We start from the raw sequence: 23,150 nt of genomic DNA, 5'->3' as shown, positions 1-23,150 counted from the left end.
AACTGAGAAAAAAGGCTAAACACACAAAACCTAATTATTAACAGTCAAGACACCATTCAAACTTTGGTAAAAGTTTATCAGGTTTAACCTTCTGCGCTTAGATATAACTACTTTAAATATCTGCAATTTCATTCAATCTTCTTCTGAAATGACTGTCTTGAGAGACCTACCATGGGCAAGTCAGAATATCAGTCTAAAGATACAGCTGGCACCATGAAAACAGTTTTGAAAAACAGTGAAGTATGCTTACTTATGTGTTTGGCTAGGTTCCTCAGCCCTTTTTCCCTGAATAGTTCACAGTGTTATTCCAAACATTACTAAGCAAGCATGACAACAATTTGAGGTTTCCAGCATATCCCTTTCAGACAAAACAAAGTGAGAGGTTAGTTCTACAGGTAACTTTTAATGCAAGTCTCGACAATTTTAGAAGATTCTGATATTTTTCCCTTCCCAATACATGTGATTGCATTTATTTACATATATTTTTACCTTTTGCTATACATTTGTATTAGTTATTGCCAGTTACCCTTTTCATTCTTAAACAATAGCACAAATGGTTTGTAGTCATGACACCTCACAATAGCCTCGCTTGCCATTTATGCAAAATGAAAAAAAATTAAGCCTGAATACTTTTTTTTTAAATCTTCTGGCAAGTAAGGATTTTCTCCTCATTTATTAATAGCTGTGTCTGGCAGAAGACACCAAAGGTGCCGATACCGTGACTAATCTAGATGAAGTTCAAGTTAGCTGACAGGAGATAATTTTCTTCAGTTCTTCATTCAGCTCTTACTCGTCCCAGGTATCTCCATATTTATTTACTTTAACTAAAGAAAAGAAGAAAAAAGTAGTCACATATGACTTAATTTAACTGCAAAAGTTTATCTTATACAGTGCCAAAAAGTACGATGAAATGCATTATCATTTAAAGTGGTGAGTTCAGAGTGTCAGTCACAGCACAACAGACACCTAATTAAAGCTACTTTTAAATAAGTGGGGAGAAGAGTTTGTTAATCATTATTCTTTAATGAATTAATATTTAGTCAAGAGGGCTACTGTGCTAATTCCTGCTCTACAGAATTTGTAATTACTTGGAACCAAATGTAACATGTGGATGAAACAAAGACAATTGGAGGAAACAGGCAAGGAATGTTACGATAAATAATGTGGCCACATAATCTAGTTCCGTGCACAATTGGATGGATTCCGGCTAGTTAAAAACACGTTTGAAGACAAGCAAACAAAAATCAGTAATCCCTACTAGGAAACTACTCAGCCATTATTATTTGGCAGCTTCCTTTAGTATAGGAGTGAGTCAGAGTAAAAAAAACAGAGTACTGGTCTTAACGGATTTATTCAGAAGTATGTCGTCTGTAACTGAACAATGACCAGAAAGTGAAAAGATGCTCTCTTGAAAGTGAGCTGCAAAGCAGTCTGCAACTGACTGCCATCACCAACAGGCTACAGGATGGACCGCTACAATCCAGTAGGAATGCTGACATGAGTCAGGCACCCCTTTGGAAATCTACTTGCAGGTTAATTACTAAGCCCACTGTTTATTAATACCTATCTGCAGTAGGGTCCATGTTTCAGTGAGATGTTAGCAAACTTAGCATAATGCACTGACAAATCTCTTTTAAGCTGATTAATATTGCAGCGAGGCCCAATGAGAAGCTCTCTCAAAGTACAATTTGATTTCCATTTCCATTAACCATGGCATCTGAGCAAGCTGCGCTCATTCCCTGGGAAATGGTCCAGTCCAGATCACTATGCAGATGCACATATTTGTACGGCTACAATGAACAGAGAAGGCACCAGCAGATGGAAGTTAGGGACTGCTTAAGACTGGTTTAAACATGGTTTGTTTTCCCTTATGTCTTTGCAACAGAGGGCAGAAACCACTGTCTCCTATTTGCTAGTCTGGTTCCTATGACACAGAGATAAGAGGATGAACAAAGGGGTAATGACTCTGGACGTATGAATAGGCATACAGCAAGTAACATGTCCAGTGTGACACAAGGAGCTAAATCAGATCTTAGCCCGCAACATCAGTAGAATCCCTGAACTGTAGATTTAAATGTGCTTCCACTTGTAAAACATTTCTGAACTTTTGTATTCCCTCCTTAATCTTTTTCCCCTAAAAATACAAAGAGACACTCTAAAAGTTTCTTTACAAATCTCATGCACTGCTCAGTGTAGTTCTATTCTCAAAGCCTGAGTACAAACATCAAACGGAACACAGAAACGTAACAGATAGAATGCAGTATTTCCTAAACATTTTATAGAGTCCTTTTATAGACCTCAAATAACTAAAAATAAAATAATGAACGCATATTCTCATTTCACAGCCACAAGATTTGCCACAGAATATGGTGAGGTTTGCAGAATGCTGCTTAAGATTTCTGTGTATGGTTTTCAAGTGACATGTCTAGGCTTTCTATTTGTGGAGAAATACCTTGGAAAAAGAAACCCTGTGTAAATAAGTGTCAGCTGATGGAATTTTATATTTCAAGACCATGTCAATCTGTCCAAAGAAGGCCGATCTGGAGAAAGTAATTCACAAGCATGAAACAGGCTGACACTCTTGAGCAACACTGTTCCAAAGCTTACTATTGCTGCTTCAGAACTTTCTGCATTAATATATTTTTCTAGACTTACTACCACTTATTATGCCTGACAGGAGATGTTAGCTATTCCTACAAATCTTGTTGCAACGGGACTGACAAGACTGGATACTGCATACAAACCCAAACGATTCAAGGTGACTAGTCCAGAAGTGTGTTAAATGGTAAAACATTCCTCTTGCTAACATCATTTTCACAGATGTCACACTAAATAAGAAAGTTCTAGAGCAAGCAATTATGAATTGCTTCTGTGTCTCCTCTTCAAAAAATCGACTGAGTCAAGAAGTTGACTGAATGGCATCTTATTCTTCAGGACATTGCATTCTTATTTTGCTGTGTAAAGTTTTGTTTTTCACTGTGAAAACAAATCTCAATATTGCTGCCAAATACTGTTTCCTTCCTTTGAGTTTTAATGTAGAAAATGAACCTCTACAAACAATGCCTCCATAGAAATCCTCTAATTCCACATGAAACAATTCATAAAAATAAATACCCCCCCTTCAAAACCATCAACTATGTGCTCTATTTTGAGAGAACAATGCTATCTAAAACATACACCTCCTTCCACAGCTAAAAGTCTTCAGTATAGCTCTGAGCTCAGAGAATTCTTTGTTGAAAGAAGTTGCTTGTATATTCAATAAACCAAAAGTTATGAGATTTTCAGTCTGGCACCAAGCAATATGGCTGGAGAAGAGGAATTATAATTTGCTATTGGAAGATCAATATTTCTAAAAAAAGAATTAATTTGAAATATGAAACTACAGACCACATCACATATGAGATACCTGCAGATACTGTACAAATACATTGCTTAAAGGGTAAGCAGAATTAAGCCATTTTTAACATTACTGCCAATATTTTAATTTACTACGTATTTCTGTAAATCACTATATTACCTTCCTTAACTGGTTTTTCCTGTGAAAACTTGCTTGGAGTTTCTGTCTTTGGTGGTAGCATTACCTCATATGTTTCTCTGTGTTTATTCCTTAATTCCTCATATGTGATGCCTTTTTTTTTACGACTTTCTTCTGGAACTGGAGGAGGATCTGAAAACAAAACAAACACCAAAATACTAGAAGTGGTGTCACACACCAAAACTTGGCTACAACCTATTCCAGAATGGCAGTTAATTACAGCTCAATCCCAAATGAAAAGGAGCATGACAGCTGCAATTCTAAATGCTTCTGAGAATGTATGTGGTCTTTAATTAATCCATTCTTTTTATCCTTTTCATTTTGTCAAGCTGCTTTGGAAGATTGGCAGCTAACTCCTTTTCTTCATTTTACCCAATGGAAATCCTAACAACCATGTGTTGTTGATGGATAAAATAGTTCTGGTCACTTTATGTAAAATTTATGATAATCATCCATTTCATACATTTATGATTTCTGAAGAGAAATCTAAGTGAAGCTCAAGGGTTTGCATTCAGGCTTTTAATTCTGTTTTCAAAGAATTAGGACTACATCCATCTTATGTCACCTGATAAACATTTTATCTACATTTATAGTGGAGAATCTTGGTTCTATAATTAAGGTTCTACCAACTATTGATATTTGTGATGAAGTGTAATTACAATTTCCTTGACACATTTACATCTGATACTTTTATATAACTAAAAGAGAGGCTATGAGAGGGCTTTTTTGTGAAATAAAAACCTTTTCCATAAAGGAGTTTAAAAATCCAAACTAATTCAGAGTATGAAACTCCGCATTTGACAGTAACTTCCTCCTTTGTATACCAGGGACCTGAATTCAGAATTGTGTGTTTCCCCTGCAATAGCTGAGGCCAGAGTTCATACTGGAAGGAGGGGAACAGCTGCACAGAACACTACTTGAAAACCATTTTAGTTCTCCGTGAGAAAATCAGCTGTTGCTGGACAGAAAAAAATATGCAGTCAGTTCTCAGAAGATGTAAATGTTTGTCACATTATAAAAAAACAGTTCAATGTCACTGAATTATAGTCGTGTACAGGTACATCACCACCACTGGTGAAAATGAAATCACCTCAGAAAGGCTAGCAGAGACTAGGGTTTATTTAGGGCAGTGAAAGGATGGCATATTTACCTTAAAAAAAAAAAAAAAAAAAAAAAAAAAAAGAAAAGAACTTCAAGTCAGGCTGAGGTTTTTTTCAGGTTTAGTTTCACAACAGATTAAACCTTTTAAGTTAATCTACGATCTTTACTTGCAATTAGAGCTACAAAACATGAGAAAACCCTGAATTTAGTTTAAGTTAGAATACAAAATAATACACGTATTTACCTTCTGTGTAAAAACAATTCTGGGAACTTCAAGCTGTTTAATTCAAAATAACTATATTGTACCATGTATGTTTGCATGGGATGAAAATACATAGTTTAGTAAGAGAAGTATCTAAGAGAAAGGCAAGAGTCATTGTGCTACAAACTGCTAAATATTTAAAGACAAAACACACCTTGAACAGTGTAATCAGTAATTCCTGTAGGTGAAGATTCGTTCAGGGAAGCACTGAATGGAACAGGTTCATAACTTGAGAGGGCTCTATCTGTTGAACTATAATCATCTGAATAGCTAGAAGAAAGGGGGAATTCAGCTCTTGGAGAAGAAGATTCAGTAAATGACTGCGAAGGCATGTCTGAAAATTCAGATTTCCGACTGGAACGACTGGAAAATAATACAATTAAATATTAAATACAGAAATACTAAAGTTAAAAATGGAACTATAAGAGTAACAATATGTGCAGTTCAAGAAAATACTATTTTAAATGGTTTCGTTTCCAACATGAATTATCGTCTTAAAAAAGTTTGGGGTGGTTTTTTTTTTCTTTACGTTGCAAAGATCTAATAGTCCCTTCCCCAACACTCTTCCCTTCCTCCCAGAAACTTATCTCATACCTGAAAATCTCCAGAACAGAACACAAAAGAGACAAAGTATTTCGCACTTTACAAGACAAAAATGACAATCCCTTCCCCCAGGGAGTCTTCAGACAGAAAAAACACATCAGACACAAATAGTACAGGGTGTGCCCATGTAACTAGTGGTAGCATGAACTATAGTTATTTTTAAAAGCCTTTTAGGAAGAATTTGCAATTTAAAACCCTTCATCATTAGAAGCTGCTGTAATTGATCAGTACCAAATAGGAGAAAAGGAGAATAAAGAGCTACCTTGGGGAAATTAAATTATGAAGGTTTATTGAGTTGATGAATTCAGCAGAAACATTAACAAATTTTCTCTTGAGAGAGAAAGGTAAGATCATATAAAGAATATTCTGGAAACCGATGCATGATATTCTAAAGCATTCGCTACATACTCGGAATGACCCTGCAAACCACCACACAACACGTCTCTTTATCAAGAATGCCGCCACTTGGTGCCACTAGAATGTCTCTAGAATATTTATTCATTTTTTACTTTAAATTTCTGCTTAGCTGTACTTTTAGTTTCATATGAAAAACATTTGCAATTAGTCTTTGTTTTATTCTCACAATAAACATACAGAGCTAAGCCATTTTATTGCCTCAATTATATTTTTAAAGTATATGCAAACACAGGTTTAAAGAACTATCTAATCTTCTAGCTCCCTACCTATTTTTAAATGCAATTCAGAATTACCAAAATACATTCATTAGTAGATGTATAATGACCATGAAAATGTAATTATTTCTGTTGCTGGCTTAAAAGAGTAGCATATATGGACAATGATGCAATTTGAATGAATTTAAATTAATCATTCAACCAAAAAAAAAAAAAGGAATTTATCACTTAGGAAATAAAATTTTACAGATACAAAAGAATGGGCCATTAAAGGTTGAAGGGACTTATTGGTGCAGCAGATGATGGCATTTAAACAGGTTCTCACCTAGAGGAAACACAATTAGCAATCATGACAATTTCTTAATAGAAACTGGAGGGGGGTGAAGGACAAGTCCATCTCCAATTCAGCTCAGTTTATACAGTAAATGTATAAAGTGGTAACTCCTAAAATTATGTTTGATGCCATAAAAATGTAGACATTTCAGAATAAAGGTAAATCTTGCTGACAAAACTGTTATAAATCTGAATTTATAAAGTAATTAAGAATTTAATCAAGTCCTTTATAAACATTTAACAAATCTTAGCACATACATAGCAGGACTCACTATCCAAACACTAGTCTCCCAGTTTTGAATCTAGGGTTTAAGTGAGATATTCCTAAAGTAGTTTGCAATTAAAGACCACTTGAGGTAGAAAACATTTTGGAACAAAACAGGAAATAGTTTTAAGAACCTGATGAGTTTCTCATATGTGCAGCATAATGCTGTTACAGATGTAAAGGATTTAAACAAACAGCAGTAAGTTTGACCACCATGCTTCTTCCTGCACTGATATTGTTTACTGAGCTCTTTCCTTTGATAAACACTGAAATCATTTCCACCCTCTTCCTACTTCAATCAAACTAAACTATGGGAAAAACTTTCAGAATGTAACACTATTTTATGTCAGTTAACTTAGTTTACTTCTAAACTAAGGAGGCAACTTCTGCTGTCACGCTACTGTAAGTAAATTCCACGGGAAAACACCACCTTAATTTACAAGGAATACATTTTGCTAAGTAAAACGTTTCTTTTTCTACTCCTCAAAGTGATTGGTTGTATGTAAAGAGCTCAAAATGTGTGTTTTATAGCTGGCCAACTGATAACAGATACAGCTTCCTGAAAGTGGTAGATTTGGGGTAATAGAAAGAGGGAAGGTGCAGCTCTGAAGGTCTTTGAAAGCTGCAAATGTAGCCTTGATCTGTTAGTGTTTAAAATGTCCTGTTCAAGAATAAGTTTTAAATTTAAAAGAGAATTAAATTCTTACTTATGTGAACTATGTCTCTGAGCTTGTCGTAGAACATCTCCTATTGGGGAATCCTTCAGTTTCTTAAATTTCTCGCTACAGATTGGCAAGTAGGATATCTTTCCAGCCAGGTATCCACACATTCCAGCAACTTTTTTAAAAGAAAAAAAGATGGTTTTATATGCTGTATCATAACATTCAACATAGTTTTAAAATAATAATTTCAAATAAATTATACAGTATCTTGAAAATAAATTATACTGTATGTATTATACAGTATATTGAATAAAAGATCTAAACCAAAGCCATGATCTAAACCAAAACCATGCAGTAATCATCTCTCTCTGCTTCTTTTGCAGACAAAGAGTACTAAAAACAAATGCAACAGCGGAACAGAGACATAAAGCAATGATTTAGACATGGCATAAGCATCAAATGATTTCAGCTAGGACTTGATGAATGAAAGGTGACAAAAAAAAAGGAAAATAATTGCAATCAGTTTTTCCCAAGATCCAGAAATAACAATTAACTATCAAAGATTATAAAACAGTCAGGAATAAACAAAGGTAGTAAATTCTGCTAATTCAATCCATCAGAACAGTCAGATCTTGAAAAGGCTTTCACTAGTATGAAGAAAAGTCTAAATAAATTTAGGATTAGGCTCAGGATCTTCTGAAGAGGATTCTATGATGTTGCCAGAGGGCAAACAACTGAATTAGCTGAAGCCTCGCAATCTCTAGGCAAATGCTTTCAATTTAGTGTATGAGATATTCTCATCTGCTAGACAGGACATAAGAATAAACCATCACGATAGTTCTTTCTGGGCTTAAAACTGATGATTTCCATCAACTGGCTCCTTCACGTTTTATGAGTGGGTCAGAGTATGAAGGAGCATGAAGGATTCAATGGCAATTAATAGAAGTTTTGTTGTTGACTTTGTAGGAGAAAAGGACTAGATCCTTCTTTCATATGCAACGAGTATTTTCTAAATAGCAAGACTAAAGACTCTCAATCATCTTTAAGTCAGGAAAGAGTTAATTACCAGTAACATTAATCCTCTGAGGTCCTCACACTGTAGATTACATCGCCTGGGAATAAATATAAAAGGGGATTTTACCCTACCTTGCTGTAGTGGTATGGCAATTGTGATTCCTGTTCTAATGTCTCTATTTTCAAAAGGAGGTTAAAAATCCTTTTCCAAGGCAAAAAGAGAAGAACAGCCACAACTATGAGTGAAGTTTACAAATGAGAAATGTAAGGGTATATCTGTTTAGGAGCTTAAAAAAATTGGAAGACACCTCAAACGCTATAAATATGTGCAAAGGGAAAAATTACAAGCCCCTAAAAGGAAAAACAACCCAACAAGAATTCAAACTAAATATTTAGCAAAATAAAGCTAAGCAGCAAAGGCAATTAACCTTTGGAGTAAATTACAAAGAGAAAGTCTCCTTTCCTTGAGGCCTTCTAGTCAAGAAAAGTGGAAGCATCTCTGGAAGGTGTTTCACCCAAAGTAATTATTGGCTAGAATATTTGGTTTCTCTATTACAGAACTAACAGCCAGATGACCCACATTTTCAAAGTTAGCACAGTAAATTAGATACTGTTGCTCTCCGCTTCTTCTGTATTCACTCTGACAAGACCTTCCAGAAGCTGATCAGAGATAGATAAAAGAGGCAAGGTCCTACTACAGGCTAACATGAAGTAGGACATACGGCTCTTACCCTTCTTTGCCAAAGACAGATAGAGGACCAAGAACTCTATGCTATGTTGAAGGGGATGCTGTCAATGTAATGTATCAGTCATGACCAACTAGAAGTTCCATTAAATTGTCAGAGTGCCTAGAAGACTACTGAGAAAAGTTATGAGTAATTCCTATAGGCAGAACATCATCCTGGAATCTGAAAATTCCTATCTAGAAAACGAAACACCTCTCAGCTTCCAGATAAAACCAAGAGGGGCAAAGCAGGGAAAGATGCAAGATGGATCTAAAAAAACCTAACTCAACTATGTTAGTTAGATATAAAAGACGAATAACTGTAATCAGGTATAGATACTCTTCAGAAAAAGAATCTAACAACCACAAGTGACACACACCTTTATCAAAGACAGACTACTGTAATCAATAGATGCAGAAGCAGTATGCTCAGATCAGTGACACCAGAAAAGGAAGAATTATCTTGAACTGTCTTACTGTTGTATAACATCAGCTAGCTACGAGCTAGCAGTGGTGCCTGGAATTGCATATGCTCTTCTTTCAGAACTCATGGAGGAAAAAAACCAAACCAAAACACAACTGCACTGCTTCCTTTAATCAGATTTCACTGCAGGAGGCATGTGCAGTTAAATTATGAGACATAATTTGGACCTGTGAACTATGTCCCTGGCAATAGTTTTCAGGAAGATCCTGTAGACAGTAGGGGCATCTGACCTAAACAATATGAGGATGAAATGAAAACTGCTTAACTCAGACCTTTTACATCCAACTATGTCCCTAAATCCCCGTATTTAAAATGCACATAAATCACACAAAGTTACCTACTGAAAAACAACCAAACCACACACTTTATGGAAAATTCTTTTAGTATGAAATGAAAGTCCGTATGCCTACCAGTGTACATCGAAAAGGAGAAGCCAGAAGCATTTTGGCTTATAACCTTAACATCAAGAATAGTCAGTCTGGTCCAGTTGCTCCTTATTTTTGCGCTTGATTTCAAAACTTAGTTCTATTAAAGAGGAGGAATGTAGCCCTTAACTAGAAATGTGTAGGAGATATCAGGGAAACAGTAATTCTATTATTTATTGGAAATGTTTGCATTGTAACATTGTTTGGCGTTCAAAGAAAGCAAGTAGAATTTAGCATAAACAAATGGCAGCCCCAGTCTCTCACATTCATTTATCTGCTTAAACAACACTTCCTTCACCACAAATCATGGGTTTTACCCTCTTCCCACTGAAGTAAACTGTAAGAGTAACTGGCTGTATCTGGGCAGATTGGCAAGATGGCAACTTCCTGTTTTACTGTCATGTATTACATTGAAAAGGTTAATTTATTAATTTATTTTTTATTATACTTAATCCAAAATCATTCACATGAAATTGCTGTTTTCCTACAATTGTACCTACATAATGTCCAGGAAAAAAGGCACTAAAATAGCCTGAATGGGACAAGTGAGATGCATGAATAAAGACCTTCAAATTAGGAAGGGAGGGGTGGGTGTATTCTGGCAAAGTAATTTAAAGTAAGCTTGTACAGTATCTATTTACAATGTTTTTATCTTAAATTCTTACGTTACACTTGTCAAGCATATTTCACATCGTACAAATTTTATGGAAAGCCTATAGACAAAACCTGCTGCACAAATTCAAAGATGGTGAATAAATGAAATGCACTACCTCTTGACATTGAATAGGTTCTTGCAGTACGAGATGTTGTAGTTAAGAAACATACCCAAAACGTTGCTGACTGATAGAATTAACTGCAGCAAGGTGAACCTTACTCATTAGATATATGAGATCATTTACTCCTATCTTCAGGCACAGCTGTACCAATGTAAGCATTCATTCTATGATTCTATAAGTGCCGGACTCTCCACCTGAGATGGAGTAATCCTGGTTATAGATACAAACTGGGGTACGAGAAGGTGGAGAGCAGGCCCACAGAAAGAGATGTGGGGGTTTGGGTTGATGGCAAGTTGAATATGAGTCAGTGTGCCCCGGTAGCCACGAGGGCCAACCACGCGCTGGGGTGCATCAAGCGCCCCATACCTAGCTGGTCGATGGAGGCAACTGTCCTGCTCTACACTGCACTGGTGCAGTCCCACCTTGAGTACTGTGTGCAGGTTTGGGTGCCTCAATATAAGAAGGACATCAAACTATTAGAGTGTATCCAGAGAAGGGCAACCAAGATGGCGAAAGGTCTCAAGGGCAAGACTCTCAGGGGCAAGAGGAGCAGCTGAGGTCACTTGGCTTGTTCAGCCTGGAGAAGAGAAGGCTGAGGGGTGACCTCATCACAGTCTACATCTTCCTCAAGGGGAGCAGTGGAGGGGGAGTGCTGACCTCCTCTCTCTGGTGACCAGTGATAGGACACAAGGAAATGGAATGAAGCTGTGTCAGGGGAAGTTCAGACTGGGCATTAGGAAAAGGTTCTTCACTGAGAGTGTGGTCGGTCACTGGAACAGGCTCCCCAGGGAAGCGGTCATGGCACCAAGCCTGTCAGAGTTCAAGGAACATCTGGACGATGCTCTTAGTCATATGGTTTAGTTTTAGGTAGTCCTGCAAGGAGCAGGGAGTTGGACTCGATGATCCTTATGGGTCCCTTCTAACTTGAGATATTCTATGATTCTATAATTCTATAGAGTAGAGTCACAGTGAATCAGCCAGCTAGTCTCATGGAAATTACATCTGCGTAAGAGACTCCAGAACCTAAGGCATAAATACAAGCTGAATTTATATGTAGCTTTTACTTACATGCAACTTTCGTAAAAGAGCCAAATCTTGAGCTATCTCTTAGAACACCTGAAAATGAGGACCAAAGTTATTAGCAATAAGTTATTAAGAATTAAGCTGAAAAACATCAACTGTAGTTATGTTTGTGGGTTAGTTTGTAGTTATGTTTGTAGGTAGCAGGTTACTCTTTTACACTTAACGTGGAAGAAAATTCAAGAAAACCTAACATCTGAATTCCCCATAAAATTATAAAGATCTAAGAATTACCTCTTTAATTCCTAATTAATAAAATTAAATTTAAAAAAGTGTTACTACGCACTATAGAATATATTTTCATAATCACCGAGATACTGCATTTGCCAAACAACATAAAATGAATATGAATTTGATTTTAAAGTTTTGTTCCTTCTTTAGTTTTAGAAACTGCAAGTCATGCAGCTGAAGAGTCTGAACTTCTTTTAATTACAAGTAGATTAGATATTATATTATTACAGTAACTTTATTAATAGCAGAAATATATTTCATCTGAGCAAATGCAAATTAACCCAAAGTATGTTTACACTTTACCTTTCTTAATTAAGAAACTAGTAGTAAGCATGCCCACTGCAGCCAAAGGAAAAGCTGTGAAGAAGAAGAAAAGTTGTTTAAAATATGATTTCATATTTTCAACCACATTTAACAAAACGTGCAATAAAATGAGAGTTGCTAGGCCTTGCTAAGCTCATTTGTATAAGAATATAGGTCTATATATATAATTAACAAACTGTATATAAATTATGAAGCAGTGTCAATTCCAGTTTTTAAGACCTACTACAAATTATGCAGTACTGGTTAATGAGTCATCCTGCCTTCATTAGGCTTCATGCTTCCTAAGATACAAAAGCCAATGCCAGATGGGATAAAGCTCCAAGGGCAAGATTCCAGGTCCAGCTACAACTGCTACAGCATCAAGATGCAGAACTTTAAAGCAGAGAAGCATGCATAGCTCTTTAGGACAGAAGGCAAGTTAAGAGGCCAGTGCCTCTAAAAATTTTTGATAACCAAAAGTCTTGATTTTTTTTTTAACATAAGAACTTTGGAAAAAGTCTAACTCCTTCAGAGATATAAACTACATTGATTAAAATTAGGTACCCTGTTTTATTCACCAGCAAATTAAAGAACAGGGCAGCTTTCTCTGTAGCTTACAGATCAAACTATACAACTCAGGGGTAGGGTGAGGAATGTAGAGAAGATGACAAACACGGAACAGCATTACTGCCTATCACAATCAGCTTAACACTTCATGTCGATTTTTATCACATTGAAAAAGTTCAGGTGGCAGGAAGCATTTGAAGATGGCAAGAAACAAAAGGAATGCTTATTTCAAGCAATTATAATTATGGTATTGTGAAGATTAACTTTGAAATTGTTCGTGAAGACCACCATACCTACACAAGATACAGTGACACTGAAATAACGAACTCAACAGAAGACTAAAGTTAATTACATTAAAGATTTAGATGTGTCATTAGGAAATTACATTCTAAGCAAGTCTGAAAATGTAATCTTACAAAAAGGCTCAGTAACTTTAACTTTACCTAGGAGAGAAATTTTTGCAACAGCACTAGATGTTTATAGTGTTTTGATGCACACAATCTGCTAATTAAGTCCATATTTGAAGATAAATTATATTTTTTAGAATTTGGACAGCATAGTATTAAAATATACTTTGCAAACTAACAGTTTATTCCTTCACAAATTCTGACAGGTCTAAACTAGGTTAGGAGTCCAACCAGCATTTTAGTGTAAGTACAACTGGATGTCACTTTTAAGAAAAAGTATTGGCTCGTTGGTTCACAAGCAAGATTACAGTAACACTTCAAAATAGAGAATAAAATCTTCCAATCTATCAGAGATTAAAACCCTGATGCTTTTAGAGATACTAGACCTAGATTTTCCAAAATTTATTTCTAGATTTTCTGAGATATAGAATGGCAGTGCAGATTTGAAGCTAAATTGTAAGAGAAAAAAAAACCAAGGGGGGTGGGGGTGGTGTTTTAAAAAAAAATCCAACAGAACTTATTACAGAGGACTTCAGTCTAACCCTCAGAAGTCTGAAATGATTTATAGGCCCAACACAAATATTCTGGACATCAAAGACAGGTTACACACCTTAGTGGAAACAGCTGCTAGTAAGTGAGCATATCAATGACCTGAAATGGTAACTAGAAATTAAAGGAGTAATAAGTAAATAAAAATTGGGTTCATACATAAAAATGAATATGAATAATTATTCAAGTGTAGAAAAAAACAAAAGCAGCTTAATAAATCAGAAAATATCAATGCTTTTCACTGCTATGGGCAAAAAGTACTATTTCTGCTTCAGGAACAGAATAAATCCTAGGAAAAATAATGGAAGGCTGATATATCAACAGCACATAATTAAGGATGGGAATGTAATGTACCCTAGTCAAAATGGTTTTATGGGGGAAAAGTCATATCGATCTGGTTTGATTTTGTTAGTGAAATTAAAAGTGCAAAGGATAAAATTGTAGATTGTAATGTGAATTTTTACAGCATTAGAACTTATATTATATGATTATGTGATTAAAAATTAGTAATACCAGTAAAGCACATATTAAACTGAATTACGAAATGACTAGCAAGCCTTTCTGAAATAGAAGCTGTCAAGAGAAACTACTGCAAAACAGAGAGGGTTTGTAAGAACTAGTAAAAATTTGCTACAGCTTGGTATTTTAATAAAAAACCTGAAAATACACAAATTTATAGTCATATTTGTGAATAACAAGAACTGATACAGTCAGAAGTGAGGATGCCAGGGCAGTCACACAGGCAGTCCATACTTCTTGCAAAGGCATGTTCAAATAATATGTATTTAATATAGCAAATACAACCACTTAGGTACATGTAACGCAGAACAATGAAACAAAGACAGGAGACCTAGAAAACAGTGACAGACCTTAGGCTCTCCCAGTGAGATAACAGCACAGTACACAACCCCTAAAAAAAGATCTCTCAATTACTGTTGTAGCTCCCTAAAGTGAAATTACTGAAGAAACTAATTTGGGGCTTCTCAACAATACCTTCATGTTGTTTCTTCAAGTCTCTGTATAAAGACGAACAGGGCAGTAAGTTACGTTGCCAATCAAGAACTCACAGCAGAACAGCTCAAGAAGAACAAACAACTCCCTCCCCTCTTATCTTCCAGGAGAGATATTATCAATAAGCCATAACCAATCGTCATCTTACTACTAATGAACCCAACTCTTTTCACTTATAAAAATATAAGTAGAACAGCTAGATTTTAGTAAACAGGCTGAAGGTTTCCAGGTATTTGAATGAAAGTGGAAGAATGCCAAAGCAATGGAGAAAGATAAAGCAGAATTTTGAATTGTTAATTCAAAAATCACAACGCGTTAGAAGTTGCCCCTGAAAGTACTGGCTGCCAGGAGAAATCAGAGCCCCAGCGTGCTAAATCTAGCAAATCAGCTGCTAAATTCTTTATCCGTCCTGGTTTCTGCTAAGCCACCTATCAGGATCAGGAGTAATCTACTAGTGTGTGATAAAACAGTGGGTGACAATCACATCAGAAGGCTTGGTCGAACCTCTTGACCAGATGAATAAAAACCAGGTATGTCTTGAATCTTTGGATTACAGAAACAACATTAAGAAGTAATGCCATCAATTCTCAATGTTTTGTGAAAAAAAACCCCAAACCCAACATAACCTTGATATTTCAAATAAATTAAGATAAGGCACAAAGTATTCTGTGAAAACAATGCGAGTTTATTATTCCTGTATACTAGCTGTAGTACACAAATCATTACTGACTGCAGAATCATGCTTGAGAACCTTAGCTTTTATTTACAGGCAAAAAAGCCCAAACATCTGGCCGTGCACAGACATGGAAATTTTCTCCAAAAATTGAGCTGAGCGACTACTCATACATTGTTCTCTCCGCAAGTCTCCAGAAAGACAAAAAGCAATAGTTCTAAGCTAAACTATTTTATTCTTGCATTCTAAAGATAAGAAAATTGAAAACAAAAATGTAGAAATAACAAAAAAATTCAGATAAATAAATAAACGAGATACTCCATTAGTTGTATCTATTTTCAGACTTTTAATAAGCACATTAATTTAAAATATGAAGAAGTCTTGTTATAAAGCATAAACCCTACAAAATATGTTGCACCTTTTACAAAATTCCTGTCCTGCAAACTCTTAAAAAATGTAAATCCTACATGGATCAACATTTACCGGGATACAATTTTAGACCAAGCTTGTTAATGAATGGTTGTGATACACTGACCCGGGCCTTCCTTCCTTAATGCCTCAGATAACAACAAAAACTAAGGGTGGAAGAAAAGCAAACAAAGTTTACCAGCAAACTGAACTTACCTCTATACCGGGCACTCTCTTCAGCACATTCCTTGAGGAGTCTTCTTTCCTCCTCTGTCGGCACGTAAGGCTTAGGTACTTCCCTCTTTCATTAGGGAAATAAATTATAAAAGAATGAGCAAAATAAAGGTTTGGGGGGATTTTTCAATTAAAAACTTCGTCTAACTTTCACACCTTGTAGTGCCTGTACTTTCACACAGCTATACTTACAGAACAGGTGCCTTTTGTCTATAAATGTCACATGAAATATATCATTAAAAAAATCCAATGCTTCTACAAAACACATGAGAGAGCACGAAATATTTTGCGCACGCTTAAATCCCAATCAGTCCACTCCTTTTTCTTCAAAAAAGCCTGCTCTGGTCCTTGCAACCAGCCTTCCAAACTGATACATTCTGACAGCTCATTAAATCCCTTTTTAAACATTTGTCGGGGTTTTAATTACACAACACGTGTTGTCCGTTTACACGCACATATTTAGTGAAAGCTGGCCAGCTGTTTTGCCAGCAGGCAAGAAGTTTCTCCTAGAGGTGCGTGACCCTCTCTCCTGTCGCGAAGGGCATGCGACCAGGCACCCTGCCAGATCGCCGACCGGGAGAAGGGCAGATGTGAGAAGGCCGCCGGTACCGGGAAGAACACCTCCTGCCGCGAGGCCCCCCACGAAAGGCCGCCGGAAAGGCCTCAAGGGCACCGTCCCCGCGCCTCTGCAGGCCGCCAAGGAGCTCGCGGCAGGGGCGGGAAAAAAGCTGACAGGAGTCCCGCCGCTCCCCGGCCCGCGGAGAGTGTGTGCAGGCCCCGAGCCTGTCGCCTCACCCTCAGCACAAACAACCCCAAGCCCCACCGGGCTCCCGCACAGCTCTCGCCGTTTCCCACAGGCAGCGCCGCCGAGCGAACGACAGTACCTCGGCCGGGTCGCCGACCTCCCCGCCGCCGGGACCCTGCCCGGCCTCCATGACGGGGCGGGGAGGGCAGTACGAACGAGCGCTGACCCGGAAGTCGACGCGAGTTGGCTCCACGCGCATGCGTAGAGGCGGTGGCGGAGGGGCAGCCGCTGGGGGCGCCCGGCCCCGCCCTGGCGCCCCGGGGGGAACGGCCGCGGGGCGCCAGGGCGGGGCCGGGCGTCCCCGTTAAGTGTCGTTAGGCCCCGGGGCTCCCACTTGGGGCTTGCCTGGGCGCCTGAATGCTCCTTAAACCTCCAACCCGTGCTCTCTGGCCTTCCTCTGTATGGAAACCCGGTGGAGAGGTTTCCATACAGGAGGTATGGAAACCCGGTGGAGAGGAAACTCGGGGTAGGCCGCAAGGGCCTCGGTGCTGCCATAAACGGCGCTGCTGGTGATCTCGGGGCTGTGGCCAAGGGCCATGTGTTTATTCGGGTTCAGCAGTGGTGTTTCCTCGCTGGGAAAGTCGAGTGAGGGCGGTGAAAGGATTTACAGTTAACAGCTGAGGCTCAGAGCATTCATTTCAATCGAGAATGTTTCCTTCCTGTGCTTTATCTTGTTTCCTGCCTGCTTAAAGAATGCCACCCTCTAATACACTTGAGAGCAGGGACTGCTTCAGAGTGGTGAATCCCTTTAAAGGTAATCCTTAAGTGGTTGGTTTTGTTTTGCCCAGCATTGGTGGTACTTGGCTTTGTAACCGACTTGCTGGTTTTGATAAATGGTAACAAAAAGCTTTTATCTGTCCATGCCTAGCTTGAGCATTAGGTATGTTGCCAATAGGCATGTTAACTGCTTGCTAAAGAACGTGGCCAGAATTGACGAAAAGGAAAGGATGCCTTTCCTTTTACCTAAAAAAGAGTTTATTTGAACTAGGGCCAAGCAAGGACCTGGCAGGCAACTGTCTGAACTTGAAAGTGGTAGAGGTTTGGCAGTTAGGATTCTATTGAAGTGGGAGATCCAAAGGAGTCTGTGTGCTTGCCTCTAGCTAATGCTGTTGAAATGGCAGCATTAGTAGATGCTTACAGCTTATCAGAAACCAGAAGCTGAGGAAAAAATAAAAAGATGTTTCTGATAGTGCAATGTATCTGTAAGTGCTGTGGTGTTTTCTTGTAAACATTCAGTACCGTGGCTTCAGTTCACCATATTCTGATGTGCCTCTACTTGCCTGGAATGCACCACTCCCTTTCAGCCTTTCCTGGAGCAAGCCATTGTCTCTTCACCCTGGAATTCAACTGAAGAGGCTTAAATTGCTGTCTGATGGCTGTACAAAAAAAGGCCATGCCTGAAGATAGGAGAGGGAAGGTTTTAGAGATTGAAGGTGTCTGAAATTAGTCGGGAATGTGGATGTGAAATGTCTGAAATTAGTAGAGAATGCAACTATAAAATGAACACTGTGAGCATGTGAAGGACCTAGGACAAACGGACTAAGGAGTGTGTGTAAAGTAATAGGTTTGGCTGCATAGAGTGGCTGGCTGCACCAAGAAAACTGTGCTGTTTTCTCTGAGTATTGGGTTCTTGAAATAAGCTGGGAGGATAGAACCAGAAACTATGTATTGTGGGGTTCTTAATTCATAGCTTTCATCATAGAGTAAAGAAGTTCCTAATTTCCATGAGATGGCTTTGCTTGAAAACATAGATTACTTCCAACTTTCATCTCTGCTGATCACCTGGGCCAGCCCTAACGAAGCACTCTCCAATACAGGGACATCAATTATGCACATTATTAATTGGAAAGCAGAAGATTTTGGCTTCATCGGCTCACAATAGTTTTATTTATGGGACTGTAGCACACTTAAGGCAATTTATTTCATGTTTCTTCTCACTTGTCTCTCAGCATATTCTAGGCAGAGTACAATGGTTTGTTAAAGCGTGCATTTTTGTAGGGTAGGACATGTTTATGGACTGCACCTTCTCTAAACATGGAGCTTCAATGGGGAGGAAATGGATATCAGTCTCCTTCATTGAAGAAAATAATGACTGTGACCTGTTGTTTTGCCTCTCTATTGTAAAATTAATAGTTATCCATTCAGTTTCCTCACTTCACTATCCCCAAGTCCCTTAGACTTCCAACGGGAAAAAAGAATTAAAAACATGCAACAAGCTGGTGAGTTTACCATCCTTTCAAAAATCTTACCTAATACAGTCTGCTCGTGAGCTATGTAAAGGTACTTAAAAGTTTTACCTGGTTACATACATCAATTTTTTGGCTTAGAACTGCAGTTGTAGGGCCATATTCAGCATAGATGGTAGAGCATATCCACATCCTTGGCACTTTGTTCTCTGTCCTCAAGCCTTTTTTTGAAGTTCACCCATAGAAAGAAATCTTAATAAGGACACCCTTTTTGACATCTGGTCTACTTCTACCACTTCCTTTATACTCCTGCCGTCTTTCTTGCAACTATTGAGAACTTGAGTTTAAAATCGGTGATGCTATGGTCAAGTCCTTCTGATGCTTTACATAAAATCTTGTCCTTGGGCAAGGCTTAAGGCTAGCTTTTTAACCCCTTTCTATTCCCTACCTTCTCCTTTGACAGGTGGCATTATCCAATATGGTATTTTTGTTTTAAAATCTATGCACTAGAGTAGTCCTTTAGAGATTACAAGGTAACATTATTTCTCAGGGAGTTTTGAGCTGTTTGTTTTGATGACATGCACAATGACAGTTTGATGTTTCAGCAGCTGTTTCCTAATTGCTGTTTTGTGTGTGTGTTTTTAAACATGTACAATTTACAAAGTGATAGATTATTTGTAAGGAGGAATAGCATAAAGTTATGCATTTTTACACTGCTTCAGGAGTAAAAACAATGCTTTTTAGATGTATTACAACTTACTTATCTATGACTCTAAACTTAGATGTATTACAGCTTACTTATCTATGACTCTAAACTTTTTATCCTTTATTACTTAGTATCATCCAAGAGTGAGGAATATATTTGAGATTCAAAATACCGTAATACTGAAACTTGATATTTAACCTTCAGAAATTTGACATTATTTCTTTTGGAGGAGGTGCCTCAAAGAAGGAAAAAGGAAAAACTTTAAATGAACTGATTCTTAAAATGAACTGATTATTTATGTAACAAGAAGATGGTAGGTGTGAAAATCAGATGGTTTCTAATTGCAGTACTTTGCAAAACAAAGTTACTGGTGAATATTCAGAACTCTTGAAGCTGGAGCTCAAGAATTAATAGGGTGAATTGTGTGTAGACTGTCAAGTGGTTTAAAAGCTTATCTTTTGGATAAATTCTTCTTCATCCCCTTGTTCAACCGTTAGTGACAGGCTTTATACAGATCCACTGCAAAATAAAGAGTTGGCTTAACAAATAAGTTTAGTTTTACAATATTGCATAAGACATAACTGAAACACTTAGATGTGTGGAAGAGTTGGCGTATACGCTGATCTGGTAAGGAAAGTCGCCAAAACAAGTACTGGAAGTTTATCTGCTCGAGTACGTAGCTGGAATGGTGATTTTTTTGTTGTTGCTGTTGTTTTTTGCTTGGTGCCCTGGACAATCGAGTAAAACACAACAGCTGAGAGCTTCTGACTCTTCAGTGGCTGCCAAGAGTTAACAGGACTATATTTGGAAAAATCACTCTCTCCCTAATGAAGAAATAACAGTGCTTCATACCAAAGAAGAGCATTGTTGTAACTGCTACAACTGGTGGCAAACAAAGAATCAGTTATTTGCCTGAAGCATTATGGCACATCAGCAAGAACCAGGAGTGGGTGTCTTTGTGGAGCTGATACTCAAAGCCTCAATTAGTAAGGACTTTACTCACATTGATAATAATTACTACTAATAATAACCAGTACTGTAACGTACTTTGAAAAGTACTTTGTGTTAACTAATCCATAGGGTTATTTTGTAAAGCAGGCAGGTAACAGCCAGGAGAATCTGGGTTCTGAAAGTGGTATGATTGTGCATCCTGTAAATTTCAGGTGCTCAGGGTTAAATACCAATGGTCTGATTTTCATTGGTGGTGAGGTTCAGCTGCTCTTGTTTCAATTACATGGATGTATATGCATTTATTGGGAAGATCAGGCTGAGCTCCTAACTTGGGATAACTTCAAAATCAGAAGCAGCCTGTAACAGGCTTTGCTTCAACCAGTTGTCTGAAATTACGCACAACACCAGTAGCAATGAATCCTGTTTTTCTTGTTAGGTGTTCTATTACCCAACATTTAGACTGTGGTACAATTGTTAAAATAGAATAAAAAAATATTCCATTCACAAAATTCTTAAATCTACAGGAAAGAGTTAACCTGAAATATTCTTCTTGGCTACCAGTACATCATCACTTTTTTTTTCCTCTCCTGCTTTCTTGTTCCTACTGGTTTCTGCAAGTTGATATACGTTATCTGTATGAAGGGTGTGCAGCACATGGACATGAGTAGTTGGGCATGAAGGGACCTTTTACTCCAAATAAAGCAGAATCATACAAAGCATGTAACAGAACTTGGAGCTTCTCTTAACAGAGATTGGCAATTGTTGTGCTGGCGCATTTGTTGTTTGTAAAAAAAGCATACTTTTTACTCAGTTCTGTTTTTGTTGGATGTGCTTACTATAGTACAGTAATTGCAAGACAGGCTTGTATTTGACAGTGGAAAAATGGTGACTTCAGGATTCTTTCTAATGCTGTTTTGCAGATCTGGTGTTATTTTATCATGCTTGACATGTATTTTTTCCTTTTTTTTTTCTTTCCTTTTTTCAAGCCTGGAAGTTTTGAGGCACTTCAACAGAAAATATAGTTACTTTCTAACCGCTTAAAATGTTAATGTTGGTACTGTTTCTGGTTTTACGACCATCGGCTCCCAAATGTTTGCATTGTTTAGAAATACATTGTTGCACTCAGCCACCAGACCTGTTGTTGTATGGGTGAAGTCCTGGCTAGTCCCAGTATCAAGATGAATTTTCTGAGGATGTTGTTGTCGTGAATTACCTCATCACCTTGCCTTTCCGTCTGTGTCGCCTGCATTACCATGGACCTTCCAGATCGGTGCCTGCGGGAAGTACGTGAAATCAAAGTTAAGTTCTGACGACGAAAGCGGCCGCCGTGTTTTATCTGCTGCGCAGGGGTGGCGCAGCTTCCCCGCGGCCTCCTGCCCCGCACCCCTCGTCGGAGCCCGGCTGCGTCTGCGGGGGAAGCCCAGCCGTTCGCGTGGGTGGAACAACGCGAGCAATTTCTGGCGAAAAGGCGGTACCTACGCCTTTGTGCAGCTGGCCCAGACACAAGTATGTGCCCTGGCCCGCCTGGGGGACGGGCGTTATTTTCCCACCGTTTCCTGCGGGCGCAAGGCAGGCTGCGAGGCGTGCCCTCGCCGCGGCGGGCACGGCGCTGCCCGTCGCTCGGGACCCCCTCGGGGCCTCCTCTCTGCGTGTTTCCCAGCCGCGCTGCTGCATGCCCGGAAGGCCATTTTGTTCCCGGCTACCTTGGCGATACCGGCCTCGTTCATTGTTTTTTTTCACGACGGCGAGCGGTCCTGCTCTCACGGGTGGCGCGGAGGCGTCCTGGGGCCGCAGGCGGCAGTACCTGCCCCGCCGGCATCTGAGGCCGCCCTCCCGCCAGGGGAGCCCGCCGCTGCCCCGCGCGGAGCCGCGGCAGGATGCCCGGGCGGGACTTCGCCCGCGGTCCCTCACCCGCCGGGGAGGCTCGCGGGGCGACGGCGCTTCGGAGCGCTCCCACGGATGGGCGGGCCGGGACGCCGAACGGGCTGCCGCCTCGGCCTATGGCAGCCGCAGGAAGCTGGCGGGCGCCGCCAATCGGAGGCTCGGCTCCCCCCTCGCGGCCTTGTGATTGGCCGAGGCGTCAGGCGGCCGCGGGGGCGGGGCCGGGAGGGCGGGCTGGACGCTCGGGAGCCAACGGGGAGGGGGCGGGGCGCGCGGTCCCGCGTGAGTGCTGCACGCCTGCCCCAGTGAGCGTCGGTTCCTGGTGGAGCGGCGCGTGCCAAT

The 23,150-nt window shown here is 39.1% G+C and overlaps 1 protein-coding gene across 3 annotated transcripts; it reads right to left on the bottom strand.

Annotated features, from left to right (window-relative positions):
• Positions 1-79: 79 nt before the first annotated feature.
• Positions 80-22,887, bottom strand: OCIAD1 (OCIA domain containing 1). 3 transcript variants are annotated; one of them, XM_072863015.1, is made up of 9 exons: positions 22,646-22,887; positions 22,063-22,201; positions 16,262-16,346; positions 12,431-12,484; positions 11,885-11,932; positions 7,439-7,568; positions 5,053-5,261; positions 3,518-3,667; positions 80-824 (listed from the first exon to the last, which is right to left on the bottom strand). In XM_072863015.1, the coding sequence occupies exons 2-9, from the start codon at positions 22,180-22,182 to the stop codon at positions 787-789; spliced, it is 834 nt and encodes a 277-aa protein (XP_072719116.1). In that variant the 5' UTR covers positions 22,183-22,201; positions 22,646-22,887; the 3' UTR covers positions 80-786. The 3 variants fall into 3 exon arrangements, with proteins under 3 accessions (XP_072719116.1, XP_072719114.1, XP_072719113.1); XM_072863013.1 differs by having other exon boundaries at positions 81-824; positions 22,631-22,887; XM_072863012.1 differs by lacking the exons at positions 22,063-22,201; positions 22,646-22,887 and adding an exon at positions 17,164-17,299 and having other exon boundaries at positions 85-824.
• Between the last annotated feature and the right edge of the window lie 263 nt (positions 22,888-23,150).

The sequence above is a fragment of the Ciconia boyciana genome, chromosome 5 (assembly GCF_034638445.1).
Source record: "Ciconia boyciana chromosome 5, ASM3463844v1, whole genome shotgun sequence".
NCBI lineage: Eukaryota > Metazoa > Chordata > Aves > Ciconiiformes > Ciconiidae > Ciconia > Ciconia boyciana.
This window is presented reverse-complemented; position numbering and strand designations above follow the sequence as displayed.